We start from the raw sequence: 26,463 nt of genomic DNA on the forward strand, positions 1-26,463 counted from the left end.
ATGTTTTTGCAGTAAATTGAAGATGGAACTATTTGGTGGGGTAAGAAATACATGGTTCTAGTATTTTATTAGACCTGCCTTCACAGTTTCTGTCTTTTCTTTATGTTCCTTGCATGCCTTTTAAGTTAATCATGTAGGAACCAAGGGGTTCAACCATTAAAGGAGTCTTGGTTATTGAGTAATCCAGCAGAAAGTTGCTGATTTGGTGTCTACACCATGGAAATGTAATCTGTTTTCTGAGATAATCGCACATAGCCAGCTCTGAGTTCTCATGTGGGCTCTTTCTCCTTACTTGACATACAGTAGTTAAAATTCTTCGCTGGGAGAATCACAAATAATTTGTGGCGGCATAATCATCTATTAACATATTTTCATTCATCCTTTGTAGTTTGTTCGCCCAGAACGCCGTGATACATGTTAACAAATCATTCCATAACCTTTGTTTTTAACAAAACTCGAACGCTAGAGAATGGTTAATCCTAAGAATACCATTATACTCATAGCCTTAGTAGGTTCCCTTCATACACACATCTTGTTTTCCTGTGTACATATATATAATGTTTGATGAAAAAGACATCTACCTACCTCTCAAGATGTTGTTACTACTTTAGAATCACTATACTAGTCCGCTTCTGCTTTCACAAACTATTTTGTGATATCTCATACGCATTGATATGTGAGTGAGACCTGTTGTAATACTTCTTTTTCAGCGCATGTCATCTGCGACCTGTGAGCTACGAACTGCCCAGAAAGATGATGGCTTCAACTTCTTGCTTGTTGCTGTGAAAAGCCAACCCAGCTGGGTTTCACACGTTGCACAATTTGCAATCGTCCATGCATACCTGTTGCCAATTCAAGAGACATACAATATGGTAAACAGACTTGGAATATCAACGATTTGGGAGACGCTCTAGAGTCTAAACAAATCATCCTACGCCTACAACAAATTGCACCAGATGTTTAAATTAGCTTGCATTGAATAGAACCAAAGCTAGCTTTTAGATTCATATAACTTATCTTTTTAATAGGTATTGAGGTACCAAACAAGGGATAAGTATAGTGAAGGAGGTAGGTATGGTTATGATATAAAATGATAAAACATTTATGAAAAGCTTCTTACCCAGGAAACCAGCTGTCTTCTTTAACAGATCTACCACTTATCGCTATGTCATTCGCTTTGTAAAATGTCATTATCTCATGCACATAGCCATGTGGGTTTACGTAGGCACCTAGAGGACCATCACTAGACATAACCAACATGTCACTTCTTCTTGCTACGACACTCTGCATCAAATATGTAAAAGGTATTAATTAGTAAACAAAAATGCACAACGGAGAGAGGAAGCAGAAATGATGATGACACCATCCATATTTTACCTGACAGTGTTTACATCGAACACGATCAAAACTCTCGAGCAACTCTATTTCTCTCTGCAGTCTGTAAGAGACTCCGTCAATCTCCAAGAGCTCTTGCCTAATTGACTCAGAGACAGGAATTTTACTAGCAATGGAAAAGGATAAAATGTCTGGCTTATTCACTATTGCCTCCATGTTTGGAACCCCAACTATCTGCTTCCACAGATCTGCATAACATTAGAAAAGACTCTTAATACCTGAGCCACAACGATAAAAAAAAACAACAAATAAGGAACTAACCAGCTGCTCGTTGAGCAAGATGATATGCGTCGTACATCCGGTACACCCAGAAAGGCCAAAACGCTCTTGGGGCCATACGGAATCTGTTAAGATCAGTATTTTTCCGGAAACTCGTCAGACTATTTTGGTTTTGACATTTCCCTTTCGACACAGGAGTTTTGCCATCAGCAGATTGCCCATCTTCCCTAGAGCTGAATGGATTAGACCCACTAGATTGGATATTAGATGTACTGACTACTTCGTCATCATCATCACTACTTGTCCAGTCATCCATTACTGAGTCAACTGCTGAATAATGAAGTCTTTTCTCTGACGGAGAAAGAGCGCTTTCAAAACTTCCTTCAGAGTTTCCTACTGACATTTCGTCCGTATCTCTAAAAGATGCAGACAAAGCCATTGTACTCGAGTGACTGGGAGCTCTCAAGTTACTTATTGGTACCAGCTTCCCAAAAGCATCCCTGGGAGTCCTCAAGGGTACATCTTCCTCAACAATATGAACCTCTCCGCAAGGCTGCACAGAAAGAATTACCCATTAAAAAAAAAGCTTCTTTTACAATGTACTCCCCAATTTGACTAGTAACTAGATGGTGTGGCTATACGAGAGAATGTCCTTACGAATCCTTCAACATCAGTCCAGCGACGGTTTAAAAGAAACCGCTGCTGTCCACGAGTAATAACATTGAATGAGCCATCACTAAGTCGACGGTATTGTCGTATCTGTAATTATCACCGATAATTTATAAGTTCCATAGCAAGAAGAAGAAGAAGATTGAAACTACTCCCAAAGATAAGATATAAAACAACCGCGATACCCTATAATAAGACCCCAGAAACATTGCACAAAGAATTTATAAGTTAATAGTTTTAGGTAAGAGAACAACAAGGATTCCAATTGTAAAATGTATATTAGTTGAAAGTTGAAACCAAAATGTAATTTATAAGTCATAAATGTTATGTAAACAGAAACCTGAAAGGCATTGCTTCATCTAAACAGTCACTTGGAAGAAAAGAGGAAATAGAAAAAGAAAGTTTTACCTCTGCGGTTGTGCCAAGAGTGGCATACTTGAACTGATTACCTTCTCTGTAAACACGAATCTGAAATTAAAACGATTAGACATGTAAATTATTATTATTTAGTTTTTTTTTACAGAGCAAAAAAGATTAAAGTCAACGTACCACACCAATGGTACATGGAGCGTTAGGTTGGTTCAAAGCTCTCTCGATAGCAGCCAAGAAAGTGGACTGGACAATTCTAAGGGGAAGCGTGGACTCCGGAAACAGAACCACTCCTAGCAAAAGAAGCAGTTTCGTCAATGTCTTACAAAAACACACTAGGAGAGGACAGACAAAGAGAAGAAGACCTTCAAGATAGAAAAGAGGGATCTTCAAAACTGTGCCTCCATCCACAAAAGCAGTTCTGTTTGGAGTGTCCTCAACCTCTGATAAAACAATACGTAATAAAACTCCAAATGTGATCAAAAGAAAACAACACCAAGACGAGAGAGAATCAAATCATACCGCCAAGATAGGTATGTAGAGAAGCCACGTCTGGGTTGAAAACATGTTCATCATCAGCACCAACATTATCACTGCCCAAAACAATATTAGCCATTTTAGAGAATCACGCGTAACAGGTGACGACGATAAAGAGAGATTTGAACTCACGAGAGGAGACGACGAGTGTGGTGGGAGATTCCGAGACCATCATCATCGTCGTCGTCGTCCTCGGAATCTCGAAATTCATCGACTTCCTCAACCTGCAACTCCTCGAAATCGAGCTCACGAATCTGCTCCATCTGAAGCCTCTCTCTCTCTAGAATCCTCTCCTCCTCCATCTCTCTCTCTCCTTGCCGTTTGTCTTCTTTCGTCCTGATAACTTTGGTTAAGTGATCTTTGTTTATTACCCGGCCCACCTATCTCGGTTTCGGTTAAGTTACAAACCGGAATTTTATCGGACGGTTTAACCTGGCGGAGAAAGTTATCAACGACTTTATCCAACTTCCATCGATATAGTTAATGGGTATTATTTTGACCCAAAAAAAAAAAGTTAATGGGTATTATAAAAGCTAAGGGGTCCTATTGGATCAAGGACTCGAGAGGATTTTTTTTTCTTTTTCAAATCCCATATTATAGTATTTAACATTTATAAATTCTCTATGAAGTGTAAGTTTATTGGATTAGTCATTTGCATAAGTTCTCTCAAATTTCAGGTTATTAGAAAATATGGATTCTGTCAAACTTTTTTCAAAAAATAAAATAATTTATTTCACATTTTTAAAAAGAAAATCAAACTATTTGAAATGAAAAATAGAAAAAAACAATTTGATTTTTTTTAAATTAAATTTTTATTTATTTTATAAAATGATAAAAATATCAAATTATAGTAAAAAATAAAAGTATTGTTTAGATGATATTTAAAATTTAAAAGATATTTTCAAAAATTCTAAAATTTCTTCAAAAAACTTTAAAACTTGTAACAAATCTTTTTAAATCTCGGATTTTCTAGGATTTACTCAAATTTTGAATTCTCTCAAATACTTGATTAAATAACCCCACTAACTATTAAGCGGATTATTCGGTGCGAAGCATAGACATTAACAGATTATTGATATATTTTGTATATAACTTTTACATTTATATAAAATAGTTTAGTTTTTTAATTTAATTATTAAATTATTGTGATAAATTATAAATAAAATATACAAAATAAAATAAATTAGACAAATGTGTTGATTTGTAGTAACCTAATTAGTTAATTTAATAGATTTAGGCTAATTTAAATCGGATTTAAACGATTTAGGACATTTTAGACCAATTTAAATATAAATTATTTTGTCCATGTGAAAAGACCATTAGTTGGTTATGTTCCCCAAGGCTTGAAGCAAAGGTTCTCGTTTTCAACTGTTATGCTTATGCACTATAGGAGGTATCGGTTACTAGCTATCATCACTGTTGTGGTAGCGTTCGTCTTTTGATCCCAAGGAGTTAAGTGATCCTGCTTTAATATTCTTTCATCTTTGATATTTTGCTTGCTAGTCTAATGTTGGATGTTGTAGTTTGTTGCGATGTCTTTGTATGTCTTTCTATGATAAGGCTTTTGTCGTTGAGGACACGTGATTTCCGTCGGTTTAGTGTAAATACCCTTGTTATCCGATCCTTGTATTTTACAATGTTCGATATAATCTCACTGAAAAAATAAAAGTCGTCAAACTCTTCTCACCTAACTTAATATATTCATCTTTGGCGGAAAAAGGTTAAAAGAAAAGTGGTAAAATTGTGTAATTTTCTTGGTTCTTTTTGACAGGTGAGCGTATGAAACCGACAGCTCTGACGTAAAAAACAAATATTAAAAGAGACGAGGAGAAATGGACAAACATGGTCTAGAGAAGAGTGAGAAGAGAGCCAAGTATTTCGAAAACTCAATATTTCTCATTCATCAAGAACTTGAGTGAGAGAGAGAGAAAAGAGCTCTTCACCTCTAGAACTCAGATTCTCTCACTCGCCTTAGGATCCTTCCTGCTCCTGAGTCCTGACTCGTCTCAAGATCCGAATCCAGGATCTTCTCTGGTCCGTCTATTTTAATTTCCCTATCGTCTTCTCCAAAATATATTTCTTAATAAGTCTCTTTGTTCTAGCTGCTGTTTCTTAGTTTTGTTTCTTTTTAATTTTCTTCCCCTACAAGTATCAATATATATAGAATGAAAGATTAGAAGATCCATGTGAGAAAACCATCTCCAAATTTAATTTCAATTTATCAGAAGCTAAATTGTAGTTTCTTATGTATTCTTGGAATCAGAAATTCTTTTTTTCTTGTCTATATATATAATGTTTTATTTTCTTTTAGAAAAAGTCTCTATATATATATATATATATATATATATGTTTGCATGGCTTTTTTTCTTTGATTTTCGTTTTGGCTTAATAATCCTATAATCGACTTCACAATTTTTTTTAATATAATATATATATATATATGAAGCTTTATTTATAGGCTTACAAAATAAATACAAATTATCATATTGTTTGTTGACAAAAAAACATATTGTTTTGACCGTTGCAAATATTTCTCCGCTGATTTGAAGCTTCAATTCCTCATAGAAAATTATTTAAAAGAATATTTTGGCATATTGTTGTAAATTATCGGTCTTTTAAAAAATAAATACAAATTATCATATTGTTGTAAATAATATTTTGGCATATTGTTGTAAATTATCGGTCTTTTAAAAAATAAATACAAATTATCATATTGTTGTAAATAATATTTTGGCATATTCCTGAAAATTGTTGTAGATTATTTCAGTCTTTTAATTTAGACTTATCAAATGCTAATTTATCGGTATAATGTGTTATGAACACAAAACGTTATATTAGGTCTCTAATAAGTTTTCGATTTAAGAAACAGATTAAAGAAGCATTAACCGTAAATGCAGAAAACAAGAGCAACGTTTCGTCACAAAGATCAAACAATGTCTCAGTCTGTAGATCGGCAAACTGATCTGGTCGGACACAACAACAACAACAACAAAGTGATCACTAACCCACTGGCTATGAGTCTCTTGATTGGTCTGAAGAAAGACAAGTGCATCTCAGATTCTGATTTTGTCAGAAGCCCTAAATCTCCTCTGGAGTTTAAGATGTTGTCTACAATGGCTGCTGACCCATTCTTCTTCAGATCTCCTAGATCATCACTCACTGCTCATCTTAACTGCCCTGCTAAAGTTGGGTTAAGCATTGTGGATTCCCTCGGTGATGATCGGGTTCTGTCACCAGATGTCGTGTTTGGACCAGCCTTGAGGATCAAGTCCTCTGATATTAAGGACAAACATCCCAAGTCCTTGAAGATCGAAAAGGAAAGATCTGGTGTTATCTTCGAAATCGGCTCGTTTTCTGCGGATGATTGTCCGACAAAGACCCGAGTTCTGTCTCAATCCAAGTTTCCAAGGATTGGTTCAGACAATGCATTCTCATCTGAGGATGAGATGGAGATGTCAGAGGACTACACTTGCATCATTACACATGGTCCTAACCCAAAAACCACTCATATTTACGGTGACCAAGTTTTAGATTGTCACAAGAATGGGGATGATAACAAAGAGAAGAGTATTGAGACAGAGTTGGATTCCATGTTTCCTTTGGACAACTTCCTCCGCGTATGTAACTTCTGCAACAAGAAACTTGTACTTGGGAAAGACATATACATGTACAGGTGCGTGTTCCGTTTCCACTACTAAATGTGCATATATGCACGGACAAAAGTTAGATAGTGTAATGGAATTTAGATGCACTAAATGATGTTTGTGTGGTGGTGTTGAGTTGCAGAGGAGAGAAAGCGTTTTGCAGCGCAGAGTGTCGATCAGAGGAGATGACAATAGATGAGGATGACCTGGAAGATTCTTGCGTAGTTATGCACGGATCTTTAAAGCAGCTTCTCTTCTGAACAAGAAGCGGCTAATAAGACGATGGTCATGGGACGAGCTTTTATAGACCCGATCATCGTGTAATAACAACCTAAAAAGACTTATTATATAATGTATTGGATAGTAGGTAACGTTTTGGCACTACTAATCTGGTTCATCCGTCTACAAAGAGCTGTGTTTATGCGCATCTATTATCAGCTGCAGCAGCCACGGATGGATTAGGCGTTGTTTTCTTTGTATATTCTGTAATGGGTTTTCACTTTCTTCTTGGGTTTCGATACCTAAGTTGAAGACTTATCGTAACTGAATAAGCCTCGTAAAGAGAGGGATTGCATAACTACTCCATTTTCTTCATAGTTCGATTAATTAAGAGAATCAATTTAAAGATAAAAAAGTTATGTTTGTTCGTTAAATAAATACCGTATTCATAAAGCCAAGTTTTGAAACATAGCATATCGTGTGTATTGTAAACAAGTATGTCGACACAAAAACTATCTAGATGAAAGGGAATCATATAGTGAGAAATGAAGTGTTCCCAAACTCAACGGTCCAAAAACATCGACATCTATTGACCTCTCGTCTCATAAGATAGTGGGTTTACCAATATTCTTGCTTATGCTAATTTTGTGCTTTCCTCCAATTATCTTATCAATCGATCCAATTATGGTACAACATGAATCGGTAACGAAAAAAGGTTACATTAATCTTCCAAGTTGAATAGTAAATGCCTCCAAGTTGAAGGGACATGTTCCTAAATAATCTCTTAATATAATGGACCCTCCTATAAATTACTACTAGTATGACTCTTGAAAACATTATAATTTATAAAACTTCTTATATTCTAAAACTATTCTAGCACCCTGAAGCGCTGAAACATATGGTAGTAAAATTAATGTTATCATTTTATTATCGTTGACATTTGAGGAGCACATGCACACGCAATGGATGTTAAGTGTTAACTGAAAGATATTAAAAAAAGAAAACGAGAAATAATATATTTCTGGCATCACATTCACAAGTCTGGAACTCGTTCGTACTGAGTATTTTAAAGACGCAACACACACCGCATCACGGAACTCAGTACTCACTCTAGTCTTGTAGACTAGTCGCTAGATTTCCATACTTTGTTTCTAGTGTGGAATGTGTTCCAGGCGCCGCTTATTTCAAAAGAATGTGTTCCAGGCGGCTAAGCATTTCTTATGGAAGGAGATGAATGTTGACCCACATGGTCTAAACTTTGAAGTTAACTTCGGAAGAGAAACGAAGCAAAACAAAGGTCCAAAAGAGAGATGAAAACATCATCAAAATAGAAAGATATGAATTGTAATCAAACTGCAACATCAGATAATTCCAAAGTAAATTAAACTCAAAATCGTTTATGTTAGAATTATGCAAAAGAGTTTCGATAATTAGAAACGAACAAATTGACTTAATATCAAAGTAATAAGTATTATATGGAAACATTACGCACAACTTTAGACTAAAAAACAAGCAAGAAGACTTTCACCACACCAAATTAAACACGAGTTTCTTATTTAAAATTTTATATTTTTGTTCTACTAAAGGTTAAAAGTCAAAATATTAAAATTATTTACCGCTATTATCTACTCAAAATTCTTATTGGATTCATATAATCCTGTTCTTGAAGCTCAATTCGTTGCTATTTACTCAAAAGCCATGAAACTCTTTTTCTTTGCATAAGACATATTCAGTTTTCTGAATTATTAAAATTTATAAGAAATTGATTTCGATAGAAGTTACAGACTTTAAGCTCATAATCTTCATTAGAACGAAAACAGTCTTTAGAAAAATTATATTTTATAGAAAAGATAGTTTGTATCTTAGACAATTTTTTTTGAACCCCCTTGCACTCCCAATAACTACCAATACTTAGGTAATTTATGAATTTCAAACACAAAATGTATTCACCATTGAAACATTAATATGTATGGCGAAAATGCATTTATCATATTTGTTTTGAAAAATTATATATTTAATTTATATGTAAATATTAATTATATTTAGTTTTATCTAGTGTTTTAATGACTAGACTGGACTGGACAGTCGTAAAAGTCGAACCATCAATTATTTTCTATCCGGTTATAGATTATAAATATTATCTGATTTAAGTTTCAAAATTGTTCAAAATCAGTTAAAAAATCATCAAAATTGATGACATGGTTCAATATTACAGTTTTTTTATTTGAATTAAAATTAAAATTTAAAAAATTAAAAAAATTAAAATATTTTATGTTATTTTTAATATTTTCTAGTTTTATTCTGCAAAATATAATGTCACCAATCAAACGTTACTTTGCATTTTGTTCAATTAAAAATTTAAAACCATACTTATCCCCGTATACATTCAAACTTTAATTTCGCTACGCTTATGTTATTAAATTCGCGATTCCATTCAAACCTTTATTATTATTTTTCCAGCACTATCAAATACGCAATATATCAATCGGAGCTATAGTGTTTAAAACAGACCATACGAATCTGATGCTGTCATTTTCAAGCTTTGATTTCATTTATGTAATTATATAATGCATAAATTTTCGGGATAGTAGTCAACGCTTAGATTTAAGATTAACATAAAAAGAGTTCCACAATTACACAACACATATACAAAACTCAAACTGTTGCATTCCTCAACAGAAACAACAATGGAGTCCCAGTCTCAGACTCAGACTAGTCCACCCGAAGCCCCAAAGCGCTCTCCCTTCACCGGAATATTCCACAAACTGAAAACCAATCTTGCTTTCCGGTCAAAGCTCGCCGAAGTAAACGGTGCAATGGGTGATCTCGGCACTTACATCCCCATCGTCCTCGCTTTAACTCTTGCCAAGGATTTGGATTTAGGCACGACGCTGATATTCACCGGAATTTACAACGCCGTGACCGGAGCGGTTTACGGCGTACCGATGCCGGTACAGCCGATGAAGTCGATCGCAGCCGTGGCGATTTCGTCAACCGCGGAGGAGTTCGGTATACCGGAGATCATGGCCGCCGGAATATGCACCGGAGGGATCTTGTTCGTGTTAGGGATCTCCGGTCTGATGCAGTTCGTGTTCAACGTCATTCCTTTGTCGGTTGTTAGAGGGATTCAGTTGTCACAGGGCTTAGCCTTTGCAATGTCTGCGGTTAAGTATGTTAGGAAAGAACAAAATTTTTCAAAGTCCAAAAGTGTTGGTGACAGGCCGTGGTTTGGGCTTGATGGTTTGGTCTTGGCTTTGGCTTGTGTTCTCTTCATAGTTCTTGTGAATGGAGATGGAGAACAAGAAGAAGAAGAAGAGGAGGAAGAAGAGAGAAATGGTTCAAGAAGAAGAAGAAGGGTTTGGATAAGGAAGGTTGTATCTAATGTACCATCTGCTCTGTTGATTTTCTTGTTGGGTGTTGTTTTGGCTTTTATAAGGAAGCCTAGTATTGTTTATGGTATTAAGTTTGGACCGTCGAAGATTAAGTTAGTAAGAATGGACAAGGAGGCATGGAAAAACGGTTTTTTGAAAGGGGCGATTCCGCAGTTGCCTCTCTCTGTTCTGAACTCTGTTGTGGCCGTGTGTAAGCTTTCTCACGACTTATTCCCTGAGAAGAAGTTTACGGCTACATCCGTTTCGATGACTGTTGGGTTGATGAATATGGTTGGGTGTTGGTTTGGGGCAATGCCTACTTGCCATGGAGCCGGTGGGTTAGCGGGGCAGTACAAGTTCGGTGGGAGGAGTGGTGGGTGTGTGGCGCTGTTGGGGTTGGCTAAATTGGTGTTAGGATTGGTTTTAGGAAGTTCATTGGTGGGTATAATGGAGAAGTTTCCGGTTGGTGTGCTTGGAGCTTTGCTGCTGTTTGCGGGTATAGAGCTTGCAATGGCTGCTAGGGATATGAACACGAAGGGAGATGCATTTGTGATGCTTGTTTGTACAGCTGTGTCTCTAGGCTCAAATGCAGCGATAGGATTTGTGGCTGGGATTGTTCTGTATGTAGTATTGTGGATGAGGAACTACGGAAGGGTCAAGCCCACTGGCCTTCCTCTTCAAGTAGATCAACATCCTTGAAAGTTCTTTGATATTCTTCTGTGCTTTAAAATGTGATCTGTTTTATAAATAAAAAGTTCAAAACTTCGTTGAACTGCATAGTGCTGCTACTCCCTGTAAAATAACTACATTAGTTTGATTTCCTTTTTTTTTAAATTGCAAATTAGTTTACAAACGTTTGTGATAATAGGAAAAGAAAATTGTGAGAGTTGGACCAAATAGCTCAGGACTGTTGAAGTTTTGAAAAAGATGGCCTTTTGATCATCTGCGTACAAAAGAAGCTAATTAACATTTTACAATTCTGTTTTTAATCATCTTCTCCTGCTTTCTCTCTTTTAATAAGGCTAACTGTATTTTTTACCCACGTTTTCAAAGCACATAGTATCTTGTGGACTATTATTTTCAAACCAATAATGATTAACATATTATTAATTAATTATTCTTAAATTAATTACTGAATAAGTATCATTTTCAATGAAAATTTAGGAATTTAACGATCGCTAATTGGTATTTTCGTAAATAAATTTACAAAAAAAATAATTATACATATTGATTGATTTTAATAGATTAAATAAATGTTACTCCAAAAACACATACAACTCTAAAAAGACAGTGAGCCAAAAAGAAATAACCACGAATAATTAGGTACCAAAAAGGTAAATAAACATATTATTCCACATAAATTCAGAGACACGAGCTTTATATCTGTCTTTCTATCTCGCGTTATCTCGATTTAGCCCTAACCTATACAGCTGCTTCACCCAGATTTCCTCATCTTAACCAGAAAAAAAAACCAAAAGCCTTATTCTAATCTCTTCTCAAACCTTCATTTTTTCAATTCATCGGACTCTCGATCAAAATATATTTGTGGCTCAGACTTCTTTTCTTTTTTAGATCTCTTTCCCATTTGTTTATCCGTTTAGACTTATCGGTTCTGTCCGAAGAAGCTTGTTTGTTAAATTCTGTCGTTTTATCCGAATCAAAAACAATCAAGTGGGGAGGGAAGAAGATGGCTGGAGGTGGAAACAGGAGAGAGGAAGGGTCGATTACGATCCAGAGCACCAATTTGTTTGCAGCTTTGGACACTCGCAAGAAGAAGAAGAAGACTGACAAAGCTGGCAAGAGCAAAGGGTCCTCCTCCTCATCCTCCTCTAAGACACAGAAGGAGCCTGAGCCTCAGGTTTTCTGGGCGCCTACGCCTTTGAAAGTCAAGTCTTGGGCTGATATTGATGATGACGATGAAGACGATGACTATTACGCTACCACTGCTCCTCCTCTCCCCTCGGGTTGGACCACTTCTGAGCCTAAAGACACTCCTGTTGAGGTCAGATATCAAAACCTAATATATGTTTCTTTGTTGTTGCTGTTGTCTTAATCTATTACAAATGTATCAGTTGGTGTTTGAGTGTCTATTATATATATTTAAGGGTTTGTGTCTAGATTGCATGTATGGTTTTTCATGGGTTTTTGATTGGATTCTGTGGTATTGATTGTCAGGAAAGTGAAAGTGAGGAAGATGTACTTGACGAAGGTGATGATGATGTGGATGAAGAGCACGAAACAGAGGTGCAAGTTCATCCGGAACCGGAGCCTGAGGTGAAGAAAGCACCTGAAGCTCCTGCACCTCCCAAAGAGGCTGAGAGGCAACTTTCCAAGAAAGAGAGGAAGAAGAAGGAACTTGCTGAGCTTGAGGCTTTGTTGGCAGATTTTGGAGTTGCCCCTAAGGAGGATAATGGTCAACAAGGTATCTAATGTTTATTGCTGAGGGAAAATCAGGCTGTTTTGATGTTTCTAGCTTTTTTGTTAATATAAATATACATTGTGCTTGTTCATTCACAGAGGCTAAAGAAGAGATCAAAGGAGAGGGAGAGAAAGAGAATGCAGCAGGTGGGGAGTCAAAGGCATCAAAGAAGAAGAAAAAGAAGGATAAACAGAAGGAGGTTAAAGAATCTCAAGAGCAACAAGCTAACGCAGATGAAGCTGCTGGGTCTGAACCGACTGAGGAAGAATCTGCAATTGATGTCAAAGAAAGGCTGAAAAAGATTGCATCCATGAAGAAGAAGAAATCAAGCAAAGAGATGGATGCCGGAGCCAAAACTGCCGCCCAGGAGGCAGCTGCAAGACGTGCAAAGCTGGCGGCTGCAAAGAAGAAGGAGAAGAACCACTATAACCAACAGCCTGTGCGGTAAGCTTAACCAGCCATTTTGATCTTTTGATGGACATACGAGTATGGGCATGTATTTGGCCCGTATTTTGTTCATAATGGTGTCTTCTTCTCAGCTCTGCTTTAATAAATCTTTTGAAGGTTTCTGGTTTTAGAGTTGGTACGCACATTGAATCCTTTTTTTTTTCTAGTCTTATTATGATGATGTCCAAAGACAAAAAAAACTTGAAAATTTCGTTTCTTTCTGTAAACTTTTGTCCTTTTTATTCTCAGACCTTTTTAGGTGCGATGATTTTACCTTTGCTTGATTACTCATGGAGATATGAATCTTAGTGGTTTTTGTTTTTTATTCCAGTAAATAATATATTTGTTAGCGAGTAATTCATGAATCTTAGTTGTTTTATTGTTTTCAATAAATAAGGCAATGTTTGTGTTTTATAATTTTTTTGGTTCTTTAATATTGTAGTAACTATGATACTGTTTGATAAAGAATATTGTCGGGAAAATAATAACTAACAGTAGAAAAGAATGGTGTGAAGTGTGAACGGCTGAGCCCAAAAGTATTGGAAAAGTGTGGTTCATACACAGACAAATAAAGCAAAGTCGTGAATATCTTTGCTACCTCTAAATAAAAAATACGATGCATAAAAAAATGCACGGACACGTATCATCACGCGTTGTGAAAATATAGATTTTGATAATGAAAGCCAATTAGCATGTGTCATCACATGCTCCCACGTCAACAAGTTTATTGTCGGTCCATTTAATTAATTAAAAGATAAACCATCGTTGTCAAGAAAGAAAGAAAAAAAATCAACACAAAAAAGTTCCTAACAGCGAAATATTCGAATATTTATTTCCAAAACAACTACCACCCAACCCACCATTAGACTGATTCTTTTTAATTTTCGGTCAAAAGAAAAAGGGAAAAATAAACAAAAAAAAAAGAAGAAATCTCGACAAAGTTAATACGCAGTCGTATTTGTGTTTCATTCTTAAATAACAGTCGGGCTCGTATATCTCGCCTCCGCCGCCGGCGAACAGTTTTCTCTCTCTACTCTCTCTCTCTCTCACAAATTCGTGTTCTAATTTCCGCCACGAAACCCTAGTTTTCTAGAACCCTAGATTTCCCGTGATTGTGTAACAGTATTGATTACGAATCTGTTATCTCACCTGCATTCTCCTTTTAGTCAGGTTCGATTATAAGAGAAGCTTAGCTTATTCGATTGCAATGACGGTCTACAATGGAAGATACTAAAGGAATCTCTGATCCGGAGAATGGGAGTTCGATTTACGGCGGAAAACCGCCGAATCCTCTCTCCTTCTCTTCTTCCTCCTCCTCTTCCGCCGCCTCCTTATACCGGCAGACCTTTGACGGCGACCGCGACCGCTTTTTGGCTCCCCCCAGGTCGCTGGTTCGACACGCATCTCTCGTAAGATTCCTTTCTTCCCTTAGATGTTCTTAAATGCGACATTAAAAATGTTTAATTAGTTTGTTCTGTTATTAATGTAAATTGTTAAAGTAAAAGGCTTTGTTTTTTTTTTTCTTTTGACTGATAAATTGTTGGTAGGTGAAGACAAAGGTGTCAGCTTTATCTGTTGAGAACGAGTTTGTTTTAGACAAGGTTGAGTTTGTTCCCGCTATGCGCTCCGGAGCTTGGTCTGATATTGGCTCCAGGTCAAGCATGGAAGATGCTTATCTATGCCTCGATAATCTCATGGATAGTTATGGTCTCAAGGACTCTGAGGATGGACCGACCGCCTTTTACGGCGTATTCGATGGACACGGTGGGAAGCACGCTGCTGAGTTCGCGTGTCAACGTATACCAAGGTACATCGTTGAGGATCAAGAGTTTCCTAGTGACATCAATAAGGTGGTTTCTTCAGCGTTTCTTCGAGCAGACGCTGCCTTCTCAGAGGCTTGTGCGTTGGATGGGAGTCTCTCTTCAGGAACTACTGCTTTGGCTGCTATTCTTACTGGAAGGTTTGTTTGTTTGTTTGTTCATTTAACTCTCTTTATCTTTTTGCTGATTTATTTCCCAACTGTGTTACAGGTCGTTGGTTGTGGCAAACGCTGGAGATTGTAGAGCAGTCTTGTCTCGTCAGGGGAAAGCTATTGAGATGTCAAAGGACCACAAACCCATGAGCTGCAAAGAGAGGAGACGCATCGAAGCCTCGGGTGGATACATATACGATGGCTATCTGAACGGGCAGCTTAATGTGGCTCGCGCCATCGGGGATTTTCATATGGAAGGGATGAAGAAAAAGAAAGACGGTTCTAACGGTGGACCGCTCATTGCGGATCCTGAGCTCATGACAACTAAGCTAACCGAAGAGGACGAGTTCCTTATAATGGGCTGCGATGGGGTTTGGGATGTGTTCATGAGCCAGAACGCTGTCGATTTCGCTAGGAGGAGACTGCAAGAACACAATGACCCGGTTATGTGTAGTAAAGAGTTGGTTGAAGAAGCTTTGAAGAGGAAGAGTGGGGATAATGTGACGGCGGTGGTTGTGTGCCTTCAGCCTCAGCCGCCACCGAACTTGGTTGCACCGAGGTTGAGGGTTCAACGGAGCTTCTCAGCGGAGGGTTTAAAAGATTTGCAGAGCTACTTGGATGACTTTGGGTGCTAATTGGGGGGCGGGGGACATGAAGATGATGGTGACGAATGATTTAATTCTCTCTGTTTTGTTTTTGTCTTTTGGTTATAAATTTTATAGTTTTGGGTTTGTGGCGGTTTTGTTCTATTGAATTGTTACAATTTGAGTAAGTTATAACATAAGGCGGCATACAATAATATCTTTGATTGGTGGGATTTGTTTTCTTCATAATTTGTATGCTTTTTTCGTCATCAGTCAACTATCTTTCATTTATTTTGTAATTCCCACGATTTGGCATTTCACCATAGAATCTAATTGGCTTTTTTGATTGATAACTATCATTCATTATGGATGCAAATGGTTATCATCACAGTTATGATGGGTGGAATAGTATACTTCTTTTTCTTTATTGTTTTAAATTTTGTTAGAAATATCAGTTTTTTCATCCGAATTAGTGGAATTGTTTTCAGTTACTTTTCACTTTATCCAGTAATAATACATATAGTGCGTATAGATTTTATAATGTCTATAGATTTTTTGACTTGTTTGTGGTATTATATACTCGGCAATCATTTTTAATTATTATATTATGAAACATAGTTAGTAGGCAACAATAAAATATATACAAAACAACAAAATTCAAAAAAATTGTGTCAGTCCCAACAAAATAAAGAGACTGGTTGGGGCTTACGTTATGCACTCATATTTCCATCGTATCATTACTATAAATCTCACTCAGCTTGACAAAATCAGTCTTTTTGGTTAAAAAGAGAACTAGTTGCATGTGCATCAATCAAGGATCTCTTGCAAGAATGAGACAATCACCATCTCTTACAAGAGTGATGTCGTCAATTTCAGCTCCTTCCCTCGTAAGTACTTTGGTTGGGAGGAAACCCATCTTTTCTTCACCAACTTTCAATAGTTCTTCCATAGAATTCGGTAATATTACCACTTTGCCACCAATTTCACCGTTTTCAGACGACCTAATCGTGACTCTAGAAGGATAAAATGCACCTCCTCCTACTGAGCTTCTTGTAGTTTCTCCTCCATCATCACCTGTACAAACACACAGTTTTGACTTTCCTCAAAAAAAAAGAAAACCGAACAATGTAATAATCTTTGTGAATATAGGAACACCTAAGAGAAGGTCAACCTTCACGGTTTAATTTTTGATTTAAGGCTTAGGATTTTGAGTTTTCGTTTTAGACTATTCTTAAGAACCAATATTGTTACTTGAGGATAAAGCAACCAGTGGTAGATATAAAATAGAGAGGTTTAGGTGGTTTTTACCAGTATTTGCAGCTGAAATGAACCCAAAGAGAGAGTTTCTGAAGTTACTGAGTTTCCGTCTCTGAGAAACCACAAGCTGGCCTCCCTCTTGGACAAGAGGTACTTCTCCTGAATGTGGCAGTGTAGGCTCACTGCTATGCTTCATCAGTGGCTTTCCCGTGACAGGAAACTCCGGTGTTCCAGGGATACGTTCCGGCTTCTTCTCCACCGGCCTGTGATTATGAAACAATGTTTTGATGTCTTCGTGTCCTTGATGCTCGGCAAGACCTCGTGGTGTCCAGCCGTAAGAATCCGGCATGTCCAAATCAGCACCTTTGTCTAACAAGAACTTCACAATCTCCACGTGTCCTTCTGAGACTGCTCTGTGCAAGGCTGTGGTTCCGGTTCCGTCAGGGAGTGTGATGTCACCGCCGTATTTGATGATGTCTTTGAGTGCTTCCAAGCTGTGTTTTTCCACGGCTAAGCACGAGTAATAGCTCACTGAGTCTAAGCTTAGCTTTGCCCCGTTTTCCGCAAGGAGCTTTGTAATCTCACCATGCCCCCCTATGATTGCTTCCCACAAGGGTACATTGCCTTCTGAATCTGCAAATATGTACGAGCAACCACTAGTAAATACATAACAAATTTTATTGAGACATATTCGACTAGTTAGAGCATTTCCAATGACATTTTAATTTTTTAATTGTTAATTTACTCTATAATAAAATAACTCTGTTGTAGAATAATTTTAGCTCCAATGATATTACTATAATACAATTACTTTATTTTATTTTTTTGTCACAAAAATACAATTAATTTATTATAGAGTGAAATATAGAGGAAAACATAAAGTGTCATCTAAGATGGTCTTACCTCTAATGTTAGGATCTGCTCCATGTTCCAGAAGTAAAACGACACAGTAATGGCTTCCTCTTGATGCTGCTATATGCTGAGATGTACAGACAGAGAGAGACATAGAGAGTAAGAAATTTTGGTTAAGGCACAAAAAGGAGGATGTGATGGTATAGAAACAGAGGATTTGTTTTTTCTGCTTTACCAGTGCAGTTCGCCCATTCTTGTCCATTTCATTAGAGTTTGAGCCTCGTCTTAGTAACTGATGCAGCAACAAATCGTCTCCTCTGGCTGCAGCAAAACACAAGCTGAGAGGTAAATCCATTTTCCCCTGAGCCAACATGTGTTCTGTGTCAGCCAAAATGCCTTTCATCACTGGATCTTCCGAGTCTTTTAAATGCTGCATCAACAAAAGAACATATAAGGCCAATGGAACAAAAAAATATTACTAAGAACAAGAAGATGATGATTATTCCCACACCTGAAGAAGATTATTCATGATAATGGCTCCATCTCCTACGTTTGCCTGAACAAGATTTAAGAGTGTGGTACGGTTCAGGCGAAGCAACTGAGTCAATCGCTTGGTACGAACAGTAAACAGCTGCGGTCTGTAACAAAGCACCCCAACTTCGCCAAAAACATTCCCTCCTTGTGCTTCACTAACTACCTGTAAAGAACTCACAACAACCATTGCCAAAATATGTTTCAGTATTCCATTTGCAACAATGTCAAATCAGATCTTAGAAAGACATAAGTGGCGTAATGTCTCTATTACAACTTGCCTGCTCTACTCCATTTACACGTGCAATTATTTCCTGCGCATTAGAAGAATGTGTAAGGAATAGTACAAGAAGTGGATGCATATATAAATATTTCAAAAACAAGAAAGTATGCTACAAATGATATATGATAGAAATACTTACGACAGCACCTGTCACCAATATGTAAAAGTCTGTTGGTGCTTCGTTCTGCAAAATCACATCTTCTTTCGGAGGAAAATACTCTGCTTTCATTTCCGTGACCTACAAGATAACACACTCAACCTTCTTAACCTATGAATAACAATTAATGATAACTCGGTTCCTGCGAGATATGGAACACATACCAACTGGAAAAGAAGATCGTTGGATATTCCATGGAACAAGTAAATGTTGTCAACAACTTCATAAAACAGATAATGAGATATGCTGGAGCGTATAGCTTTGGGGAGTGAATCGATGATCTCTTGCTGCTGTAAGCCTTCTGAATCGGTTCTGTACCTCAAACACAAATGAGCTACCATCTGATCTTGCAACCGCACTGGTAGATTATTTCTCTGACCAAACCCCGAGGCGGCTTGGATGGTATCTCTCTATAATAATGCAAATACAACAAACTCATGATGAGAAGTCCACAGAGACCAGTAAGTGCATAGACTATCTTTTTATTTATTTATTGTACTTACAAATTTTCTGGTGCGACTGGTGACGTGAACGACCAAGTTGGTCATGTTACCAATAATATAAGCAGACAATCCAAGGTTAAATACCATGTAGAAAAGAATGAAAGTCATCTCTTTCGAATTAACACCATGTATATCACCATAACCCGTTGTTGAGAAAGTAGTAATGGACCAGTACATGGCCGTGTTATACTGCACAGCTAGAGGAGACTGTTTCCAGTTCTCATCGGTCAATGCCATGAACGTCTTGGAAGGGTCTGGATAATGCGAAGCAATGGAATAGAGGAAGCAAGCACCACAGTGAATCACAAAAAGAGTACAGAGGAGAAGCTTCGTGGATCGAACCCAGAAGTAGCTGTATCTCCTATCTTTCTCTAGCCTGGCGAAACAGTTACTGACTCTCCGGAGACGCCACAGGCGCAGCATGCTGAAAATGCCATACCCTTGAATACTCGAGTGAAGCAAGCTCCCGAAGCTTTCGTATGGGAACGTGGATATCACATCGAAAGCAAACCAAGTGGACACATATCTCCAAGCGATTCTCTTTGGATCGTCGATGAGGAGGTACGTTACCTTGTCTAGAAAGGCAACGAAGAATGTCAGGACTATATCGATAGCAAAGAATCCGTTCACGATGTTGTCGAGGATACTGAGAGGTGCTCTTGGCCTTTGCAAGAAACCAAATTCAAAAGGCGACGCCCAGGCTGTGTAGAGCACCAAAAACACTAAAAACGTCTCCCATGCTCTGCACATATAAAACAATTACGTATGCAGCTACGTGAGTGATAACAATAACATGCAGAAGTTTCTACCGGATATACATAATTAATAAATGCAAATTTTAGATTTTAAGTAGAGATTTATGCCAAAAGTACGTACAATAAAGATGCAAAACCTAACCAATGCGTGTCTTAAGAATCACGTGTCTTAACAACGTGACAAAGATACCCATGAAGGCGAATGTAAAACGAACATGCATTCATTGTTTGGTCTTGTCTCGTCTCGAGACAGATAAATAAAAACAAATAATGGAAGCATAAAAGAAGAGAAGATAGGAACCTGTAGCGAGGATCGAAAGGAGAGATGATGAAGGGACGGAGGGAAGAGCGAGCGGTGGCTCCGAGAGAAGGGAGAAGGCCTTTGCTATGGCTGTATTGGCTCATTGTCTCGTCTCTAGACAGATGGCCAGCCATGTCATCTTCCGCATCCTTCCCCGTTCCTCCTCCGCCGTCATTATCTCCCCAAAACCACACCTTCTTCTTCTTATCGGCCATTTAGTTTTTTTTTTTGATTTTGGGTTTGCTTTCAAGAGAGAAGAGAATCAAAAAGGTTTTTTTTTTTGGATCTCCTCCTATTTTTCCGGTTTCTAATTTTACTCTTTTATATATCTTTTGTTACGTTCGTTTTCTTTCCTTTTTTTTGTATCCTTTTTCCTCCTTTTGGCCTGAGCTGGGAATTGTTATTTTACCTCCTTTTTTCTCTTTCTCTCAAAAAAAAAATGGCAGATTCCAATCAACATAACATATTTCAAGATTAACAAATTTCTATAATACTATTTGAAAATCCGTTTCTTATGTGTCATTGTCAAGTTAATTCTAATAGTGGTGAAGTACAAAATTATCATTAATTAATGAACTAAAAGTTATACATAATTATCATTATTAAAACATTTGTATTTCATTTTTCCTTAATTAATTTTAATTAAAATTTTATTATTTTTTTTAACAAATCATATAACTTATAAAAAGGAAAAATCTAGATTTTACATAATTTTTATATAAAAACATAATTTAAAAAAAAAAGAATTTAGATGTTTCTCTCTAATCCATGATTTTAAAATACATAGATTTTTATATAAAAACATAATCTTTCTTTCACTTTTTTTTTTGCAATGATGCAGTTCATATACATACATACTGTAAATTTTCATACATTTGAGAAGATGGTAGACATAGTCATCCTTTCTTCACTATTTATTTGCACACTTAACACTATCATAAACACACAATTATCATATAAGAACATGTTTTCTAGTATGTTTACCAACCCATGATGCAGGTTTCAGCGACCTCTAAATAACACTGTAATGGTGTCATATAAGAAACTAGCAAACGACAGAGCAGATCCTTGTGCTGTTACTGTTTCATCGCTTATTAGGGCTACAATGGGTATCCCAAACTCAGCTGTATCAAACGAAATGTGTGGGATACGTTTCTTTTGTTCAAGATACTCTGTTATATCTTTCATAGTAGGTCTCCTTTGTGGGTCAATCTGTGAACAGATCATGCCTAGCTTCAAAAGCAGCATAGCTTCATCAACTTCAAAATTTCCTGCTAGTTTAATGTCAACGCTATCTAGTAAAGCACCTCTTCTCCCGCAACTGGCAACCCATTCAACCAAAATCTTCTGCCCGGGAGACCTTTCTGGCTCTACTGGTCTCCTCCCGCAGACCACCTCAAGCATGAGTACTCCAAAAGCATAGACATCAGTCGCCTCATTCGCCACGCCCATGGAGGTAACCTCTGGAGCCATGTAACCAATGGTTCCCACCACACGCGTGGCTTCAAAAGTCGCGCCACGATCATGGAATATAGCAAGCCCGAAATCTCCAAGTTTCCCGTTTAAATCTTCGTCCAAGAGAATGTTGCTAGCTTTTATATCTCTATGTAACACAACTTTCCCCCAACCTTCATGTAGGTAGTGAAGGCAAGAGGATACTCCTTTCACAATATGAACTCTTTGAGACCAGCTGAGATTGTCGCCATCGAACAAGCGATCAGCTAGACTTCCATTAACCATGTACTCGTAGACCAAAAGCAATTCACCTTTCCTCCTGCAATAACCGCGTAGCTGCACCAAGTTCCTGTGTGCTAGCCTTCCCATAGTAGCGATTTCCGCAACGTACTCTTGCATTCCTTGTTCTGCACCGTGGGAGACTCTCTTAACCGCGATTCGTGTGCCATCGAGAAGCTCTCCTCTGTAAACCTTGCCGAAACCTCCAGCTCCAAGCACTCTATTCTCCTTGAAACCTTTGGTTGCTTTGTAGAGGGTTCTGAAGGAGAATCTCTGGGGGCTGTATTGTAATTCCCATTGTTCAAACACCTCTGAGTACCTATTCCGTTGGTAAAGGTATACTATTCCTCCTGCTATTATCAAGAAAGCAACTACTGATGCAACGACGAGTATAAGCGGTAAGTGATTACGTGGCGGTCGAGGGAGATCCATTACTTGAGAAATGTCAAGGCTTTGCGCTTTTCCGCCTATAGCCAGTGACCAACCAAGAATATATTGATGACTTCTGATCGTACCCGTACTCCCAGCGAAACCGAAAAACATTTGCTCCTTAAAGATTTTGGAAAGGTCTATAGATCTTGACAAAAGAGGCAATCTTGGCTTTGGGGTCTCGAGGGGAGCAAGAGTCACATTTAGCAATCTATGCTCTCCATCATATTCTATCCAAATACGAATTCTTTGTTTGCTAGCGAGCACCAGGCTCCTGTTCATCCCTACCGTGTCATCGAAGTAACTAGCGTCCTTAGATTCGACCGATACTATACTGTTGACGTCTATCCCTACATGGTTATCACTCTCTTCAAGGGCTTGAGAGCTTACATTAGTGTCAAGCTCTATGGCAAGTATATGATTCTCGGTTTTGTTATCATTTGTCATATTGAATATCCCTAGATAAGATGTTGATGCGCCATACCTTAGGTCAACGATGCTGGGAAAGACAACGAAAGCCATTCCTTGGCCGTAGCTGGTGCGCTCTTCTGGAACGATCGCGAACACGAACTCGGTGGAGAACGAAAATGAAGAGTTTACGAAAGATATTGGCGTTCTGTGGAAGGCGTGCCCAGTGGCTCTCTTTGAGCTATTAGTAAGTTTTAGTCTGCCATCTTTGGTACTTGCCATTCCATCTACGTATAGATCTGCTTTCCGGAAGTCGTAGTGCACAAACTGATTACCATCTTGAGCTAGAACCATAGAGATCGCATGGACTGAAGCTAACATCCATAGTATAGCTCCTGCCATCCCCCTAATTTTCTCAGAATGTTTGGGGGGTACTAACTAACTAACAAACATAACTTATAGAAAATGTTAGTGCATATGAGGCAGAAGAACTAAGAGTTGACCCTAGGGAAGTTTCCTATCTTCTGACTTTGCTAATGTCTAATGACATCAGCTACACAACTTCTTCTAGTTGAACTGGTCTTGGTCGCACTCCTAGACTTTTGGCTAGGAGACAAAATGAAAATACTTCTAACCAAATCATACAAGTTGAATTTTCTTCTTTTTTTCCACTTCATATTATTTCAAAAATCATCCCCAAAAATCTTTCAATAATCTGTTTCATACAAGACAAATCATGTTTTATAAATTATTTCTATTACAAATTTTAGTAGGTTGTCACAAAAAGGACTTGTAATTTCTATAACAACATAAATGTGCATTGCATCATAAGAACAAGGTAAGACAAAAGTAGGACTGTCTAAATGTGACAGGTAAACATCATTATAAGAATTAACATAACCAACAATATATCTCTCTTACATTTTTTAAATGCAACACGAAACGCCAGAAACATGTTGATAATATTATCCAGAACAAGAAGTACACAGCATTCACGACATAGCTGATCGTATAACCTGAACACAAACAGAAACTGAGATTGATCTACGACAACAGTAATGGTAGAAAGTGATGCAAGTATGCAGACAATATGGAAACGTGTTCTAAAGAATTGGATAAACAAAAAGCTTTTCAATGCAGACAACCATAGAACAAACCTCAAAGGTTATTCTGGTTAATCACCAATAGTCCTTGCAGCTGCATTTTCCATCTTTGAGATGGTGGAATCTCTTTGCATCTCGCATGACCACCGGTCTACCAACTATATCCGCCATAATCTTGAAGGCGTTATGACAATCAATACACACACGAAGGTTCTTCAGGATCGTGAACTGATTACGAGGTGGCGTGTTGAGAAGAGCACGAGCAAAAGCTATTCTCTCGCTATGTGCAAGAAGTGCATTCTCTTTACTCTCTTCGTCTACATCATGCAAAGCTAATTTCGTTTGACAGACATAGCCCCTTTCTAGCATATGCGTCCTTAAGTTTCTCAATATCTGTAAAAGCTCATCGTTCTCAGGTAGATTGGTATCCCCTGCTCTATATTCATGCGTCCTAGAGTTTGAGATTCTGCCAAGACCATGAATCCCTGATCTTTTCTTCAGACTCGCTTTTTCAACATCTGATGCCTTAACCGGAAGATAACCGTCCCTTGACTGTTGGTTCAACCGCGTAGGATCTAACTCCTCGACAATCTCAGCGCACCGATCTCCAAGCTCTAGATCCCCGTGTACTCGAGAAAGGTTCATCAGTGTTTCCCACACATCAACATTTGGCTCCATAGGCATTCTCTCAACAAATGCTAAAGCTTCGTCTAACAATCCTGGTAAGGCCAACATCTCAACGACGCTTACATAGTCCTCCATGGTAGGAACGATGCCATAGTCTTTGGACATCGACACAAAATGCAACAACCCTTCGTCAACATCACCTAGCAACCCGCACGCATAGAACACTCCTCTGAACAGTCCACCGTCAGGTTTGTTTCCTTGGTTTTTTTTGAAACGAGTAAACATATCAATAGCGTCTTCTCCTAGTCCATTCTTCGCCAAACATCTTATCATAACGCACCAAGTCTCCAGAGTCTTCTCACTCATTTCCTCGAAAACACTCGATGCTTCATTCATCAGCCCACAGTTGGAGTACATCTCTATCAACACATGATATGAACTCACATCCAAAACACAACCCAAGGAGATAATCTTCCCGTGAACAAACTTGGCTTCCTCTGAAGCCTCTACTTCCCCACACAGCTTAGCTAATCCCATCAGCCTAGCTAAATCCACAGGATGACTCAAACTAGCCAACGTATCCATCGTATACAAAGCCTTTTTAACATTCCCTTGTCTGCAAAACGCGTCAAACTCCTCAACCACAAGATCAGTGTAATACTTCAAGTAGTTAGCATCCGAGTGGTGAACCCACACTCTGATCTTCCCCTGAAGAGAGACCTTGGCTTCTCGCAAAAGGCTGTCTTCTAGAGAAAGATGGTCTTCTCCACATAGATGCACTAACCGTAAGAGCCTAGCTAAGTCCAGAACATGGCCCATACTCTCCAACGATTCCATAGACTCTATAGCCTTTTTGAGAAGATAGTTTTCGCAATACGAATCAAACTCTTCAAGCGTTTCTTCAATCTTGGAACTACCTGAGTGCCAACCGTTTCTGTTGTAATCAGAGCTTCTCCAGTAACCGCTGTTGGAATTGAGGTTCCGTGACCAAGAACTCTGACTCTGTTGTGTCCGAGCACTAACTTCGTTTCCGTAAAACCCTGCTCTAGGGTTTATATCGCCGGAGGTGTGTGATGAATCATCATCGGCTCGGTGTTCGTTAGGGTTTGAAAAACCTAACCTTTCAACAGCCGTGCTGAGATGCCTCAGGAGAGTTTTGGAGAAAGAGCCAGGTTCATTGCGAGCGTAGTTTGCTCTGGGAAAGAAAGATAGCTTCCTATACATCAGAAAGAAATGGTAACGGAGGATCTCAGTCAGAACCGACGGAAGTTGCCGGGGTGGTTAAGGCTGGGCGGCTACGAGCTCGAAATGACGAAGATACTATCGGAGATGGACTATTTGGGCCTAGTTTGGGCCTATGTGCTGTGGATTAATTGGTAGTTTTCTGGTTATGGAGAAATATTCGGTTCAGTATTCAGTTAGTCCGGTTCGTGAAAACTATCAGTGAACCAAAGCTTCGGGTTTCTGTTTTAAGTTAAAACTTTTAACTGATTAAAAACTTGAATAATTTCGGTTAGTTTGGTTAAAGCCGGTTCTGGTAGAAATTTCGGTTAAGTATTTGATTTGACTTTTTTGTAAATATCAAAATTAATCGATTGCTAAGGTGAACCGAACCGAACCGAACCAATAACAGCCAAGTTGGACCTGAACCGGTTCGGTACAACCCGCAGGCCTAGAC

The 26,463-nt window shown here is 38.1% G+C and overlaps 8 protein-coding genes across 10 annotated transcripts; 4 read left to right on the forward strand and 4 right to left on the reverse strand.

The window, feature by feature from the left end:
- Window positions 1–353: 353 nt before the first annotated feature.
- LOC106368551 (protein cereblon) lies at window positions 354–14,552 on the reverse strand. The gene is made up of 11 exons (XM_013808551.3): window positions 14,324–14,552; window positions 3,322–3,502; window positions 3,175–3,245; window positions 3,018–3,095; window positions 2,833–2,945; window positions 2,692–2,751; window positions 2,272–2,373; window positions 1,657–2,167; window positions 1,378–1,583; window positions 1,121–1,284; window positions 354–842 (listed from the first exon to the last, which is right to left on the reverse strand). Exons 2-11 carry the CDS (start codon window positions 3,489–3,491, stop codon window positions 707–709), a joined length of 1,611 nt encoding a protein of 536 aa, XP_013664005.2. The 5' UTR covers window positions 3,492–3,502; window positions 14,324–14,552; the 3' UTR covers window positions 354–706.
- Window positions 4,677–7,413, forward strand: LOC106365127 (FCS-Like Zinc finger 11-like). Of its 2 annotated transcripts, none has more exons than XM_048741429.1 (3): window positions 4,677–5,223; window positions 6,059–6,862; window positions 6,976–7,413. In XM_048741429.1, exons 2-3 carry the CDS (start codon window positions 6,081–6,083, stop codon window positions 7,091–7,093), a joined length of 900 nt encoding a protein of 299 aa, XP_048597386.1. In that variant the 5' UTR covers window positions 4,677–5,223; window positions 6,059–6,080; the 3' UTR covers window positions 7,094–7,413. The 2 variants fall into 2 exon arrangements, with proteins under 2 accessions (XP_048597386.1, XP_013660030.2); XM_013804576.3 differs by having other exon boundaries at window positions 4,991–5,223; window positions 6,087–6,862.
- Window positions 9,658–11,309, forward strand: LOC106368553 (molybdate transporter 1-like). The gene has a single exon (XM_013808552.3). It carries the CDS (start codon window positions 9,740–9,742, stop codon window positions 11,120–11,122), a length of 1,383 nt encoding a protein of 460 aa, XP_013664006.2. The 5' UTR covers window positions 9,658–9,739; the 3' UTR covers window positions 11,123–11,309.
- Window positions 11,785–13,564, forward strand: LOC106368554 (nucleolin-like). Its single transcript, XM_013808553.3, has 3 exons — window positions 11,785–12,425; window positions 12,599–12,845; window positions 12,941–13,564. The coding sequence occupies exons 1-3, from the start codon at window positions 12,111–12,113 to the stop codon at window positions 13,288–13,290; spliced, it is 912 nt and encodes a 303-aa protein (XP_013664007.1). The 5' UTR covers window positions 11,785–12,110; the 3' UTR covers window positions 13,291–13,564.
- Window positions 14,329–16,078, forward strand: LOC106368555 (probable protein phosphatase 2C 22). 2 transcript variants are annotated; one of them, XM_013808554.3, is made up of 3 exons: window positions 14,329–14,698; window positions 14,837–15,249; window positions 15,320–16,078. In XM_013808554.3, exons 1-3 carry the CDS (start codon window positions 14,510–14,512, stop codon window positions 15,894–15,896), a joined length of 1,179 nt encoding a protein of 392 aa, XP_013664008.1. In that variant the 5' UTR covers window positions 14,329–14,509; the 3' UTR covers window positions 15,897–16,078. The 2 variants fall into 2 exon arrangements, with proteins under 2 accessions (XP_013664008.1, XP_013664010.1); XM_013808556.3 differs by having other exon boundaries at window positions 14,457–14,698; window positions 14,843–15,249.
- A 352-nt stretch (window positions 16,079–16,430) lies between these two features.
- LOC106365128 (potassium channel AKT6) lies at window positions 16,431–20,745 on the reverse strand. Its single transcript, XM_013804578.3, has 10 exons — window positions 20,485–20,745; window positions 19,429–20,170; window positions 19,090–19,335; window positions 18,908–19,006; window positions 18,767–18,799; window positions 18,466–18,651; window positions 18,190–18,384; window positions 18,006–18,081; window positions 17,154–17,735; window positions 16,431–16,919 (listed from the first exon to the last, which is right to left on the reverse strand). Exons 1-10 carry the CDS (start codon window positions 20,697–20,699, stop codon window positions 16,657–16,659), a joined length of 2,637 nt encoding a protein of 878 aa, XP_013660032.1. The 5' UTR covers window positions 20,700–20,745; the 3' UTR covers window positions 16,431–16,656.
- A 565-nt stretch (window positions 20,746–21,310) lies between these two features.
- On the reverse strand, window positions 21,311–23,740 carry LOC106365129 (putative L-type lectin-domain containing receptor kinase II.2). Its single transcript, XM_013804579.3, has one exon. The coding sequence runs from the start codon at window positions 23,455–23,457 to the stop codon at window positions 21,487–21,489; it is 1,971 nt and encodes a 656-aa protein (XP_013660033.1). The 5' UTR covers window positions 23,458–23,740; the 3' UTR covers window positions 21,311–21,486.
- Window positions 23,741–23,998: 258 nt separating this feature from the next.
- LOC106368556 (pentatricopeptide repeat-containing protein At2g25580) lies at window positions 23,999–26,009 on the reverse strand. The gene is made up of 2 exons (XM_013808557.3): window positions 24,213–26,009; window positions 23,999–24,071 (listed from the first exon to the last, which is right to left on the reverse strand). The coding sequence occupies exon 1, from the start codon at window positions 26,007–26,009 to the stop codon at window positions 24,234–24,236; it is 1,776 nt and encodes a 591-aa protein (XP_013664011.1). The 3' UTR covers window positions 23,999–24,071; window positions 24,213–24,233.
- Between the last annotated feature and the right edge of the window lie 454 nt (window positions 26,010–26,463).

The sequence above is a fragment of the Brassica napus genome, chromosome A9, assembly GCF_020379485.1.
Source record: "Brassica napus cultivar Da-Ae chromosome A9, Da-Ae, whole genome shotgun sequence".
NCBI lineage: Eukaryota > Viridiplantae > Streptophyta > Magnoliopsida > Brassicales > Brassicaceae > Brassica > Brassica napus.

Excerpts from the sequence above, each read along its gene's own strand:
- LOC106368556 (XM_013808557.3), bottom strand. The coding sequence starts at position 26,009 with ATGTATAGGAAGCTATCTTTCTTTCCCAGAGCAAACTACGCTCGCAAT.
- LOC106365127 (XM_048741429.1), top strand. The coding sequence starts at position 6,081 with ATGCAGAAAACAAGAGCAACGTTTCGTCACAAAGATCAAACAATGTCT. Across the intron at positions 6,863-6,975 it reads AAAGACATATACATGTACAG|AGGAGAGAAAGCGTTTTGCA; the intron begins GTGCGTGTTCCG and ends GTTGAGTTGCAG.
- LOC106368555 (XM_013808554.3), top strand. The coding sequence starts at position 14,510 with ATGGAAGATACTAAAGGAATCTCTGATCCGGAGAATGGGAGTTCGATT. Across the intron at positions 14,699-14,836 it reads TGGTTCGACACGCATCTCTC|GTGAAGACAAAGGTGTCAGC; the intron begins GTAAGATTCCTT and ends AATTGTTGGTAG. Across the intron at positions 15,250-15,319 it reads GCTGCTATTCTTACTGGAAG|GTCGTTGGTTGTGGCAAACG; the intron begins GTTTGTTTGTTT and ends ACTGTGTTACAG.
- LOC106368551 (XM_013808551.3), bottom strand. The coding sequence starts at position 3,491 with ATGGAGGAGGAGAGGATTCTAGAGAGAGAGAGGCTTCAGATGGAGCAG. Across the intron at positions 3,246-3,321 it reads CACACTCGTCGTCTCCTCTC|TGATAATGTTGGTGCTGATG; the intron begins GTGAGTTCAAAT and ends TGTTTTGGGCAG. Across the intron at positions 2,946-3,017 it reads CCCTCTTTTCTATCTTGAAG|GAGTGGTTCTGTTTCCGGAG; the intron begins GTCTTCTTCTCT and ends TTCTTTTGCTAG.
- LOC106368553 (XM_013808552.3), top strand. The coding sequence starts at position 9,740 with ATGGAGTCCCAGTCTCAGACTCAGACTAGTCCACCCGAAGCCCCAAAG.
- LOC106365128 (XM_013804578.3), bottom strand. The coding sequence starts at position 20,699 with ATGGCCGATAAGAAGAAGAAGGTGTGGTTTTGGGGAGATAATGACGGC. Across the intron at positions 20,171-20,484 it reads CCTTTCGATCCTCGCTACAG|AGCATGGGAGACGTTTTTAG; the intron begins GTTCCTATCTTC and ends TTATATGTGCAG. Across the intron at positions 17,736-18,005 it reads AGCAGATCCTAACATTAGAG|ATTCAGAAGGCAATGTACCC; the intron begins GTAAGACCATCT and ends ACATATTTGCAG.
- LOC106368554 (XM_013808553.3), top strand. The coding sequence starts at position 12,111 with ATGGCTGGAGGTGGAAACAGGAGAGAGGAAGGGTCGATTACGATCCAG. Across the intron at positions 12,426-12,598 it reads CTAAAGACACTCCTGTTGAG|GAAAGTGAAAGTGAGGAAGA; the intron begins GTCAGATATCAA and ends ATTGATTGTCAG. Across the intron at positions 12,846-12,940 it reads GGAGGATAATGGTCAACAAG|AGGCTAAAGAAGAGATCAAA; the intron begins GTATCTAATGTT and ends GTTCATTCACAG.
- LOC106365129 (XM_013804579.3), bottom strand. The coding sequence starts at position 23,457 with ATGGCAGGAGCTATACTATGGATGTTAGCTTCAGTCCATGCGATCTCT.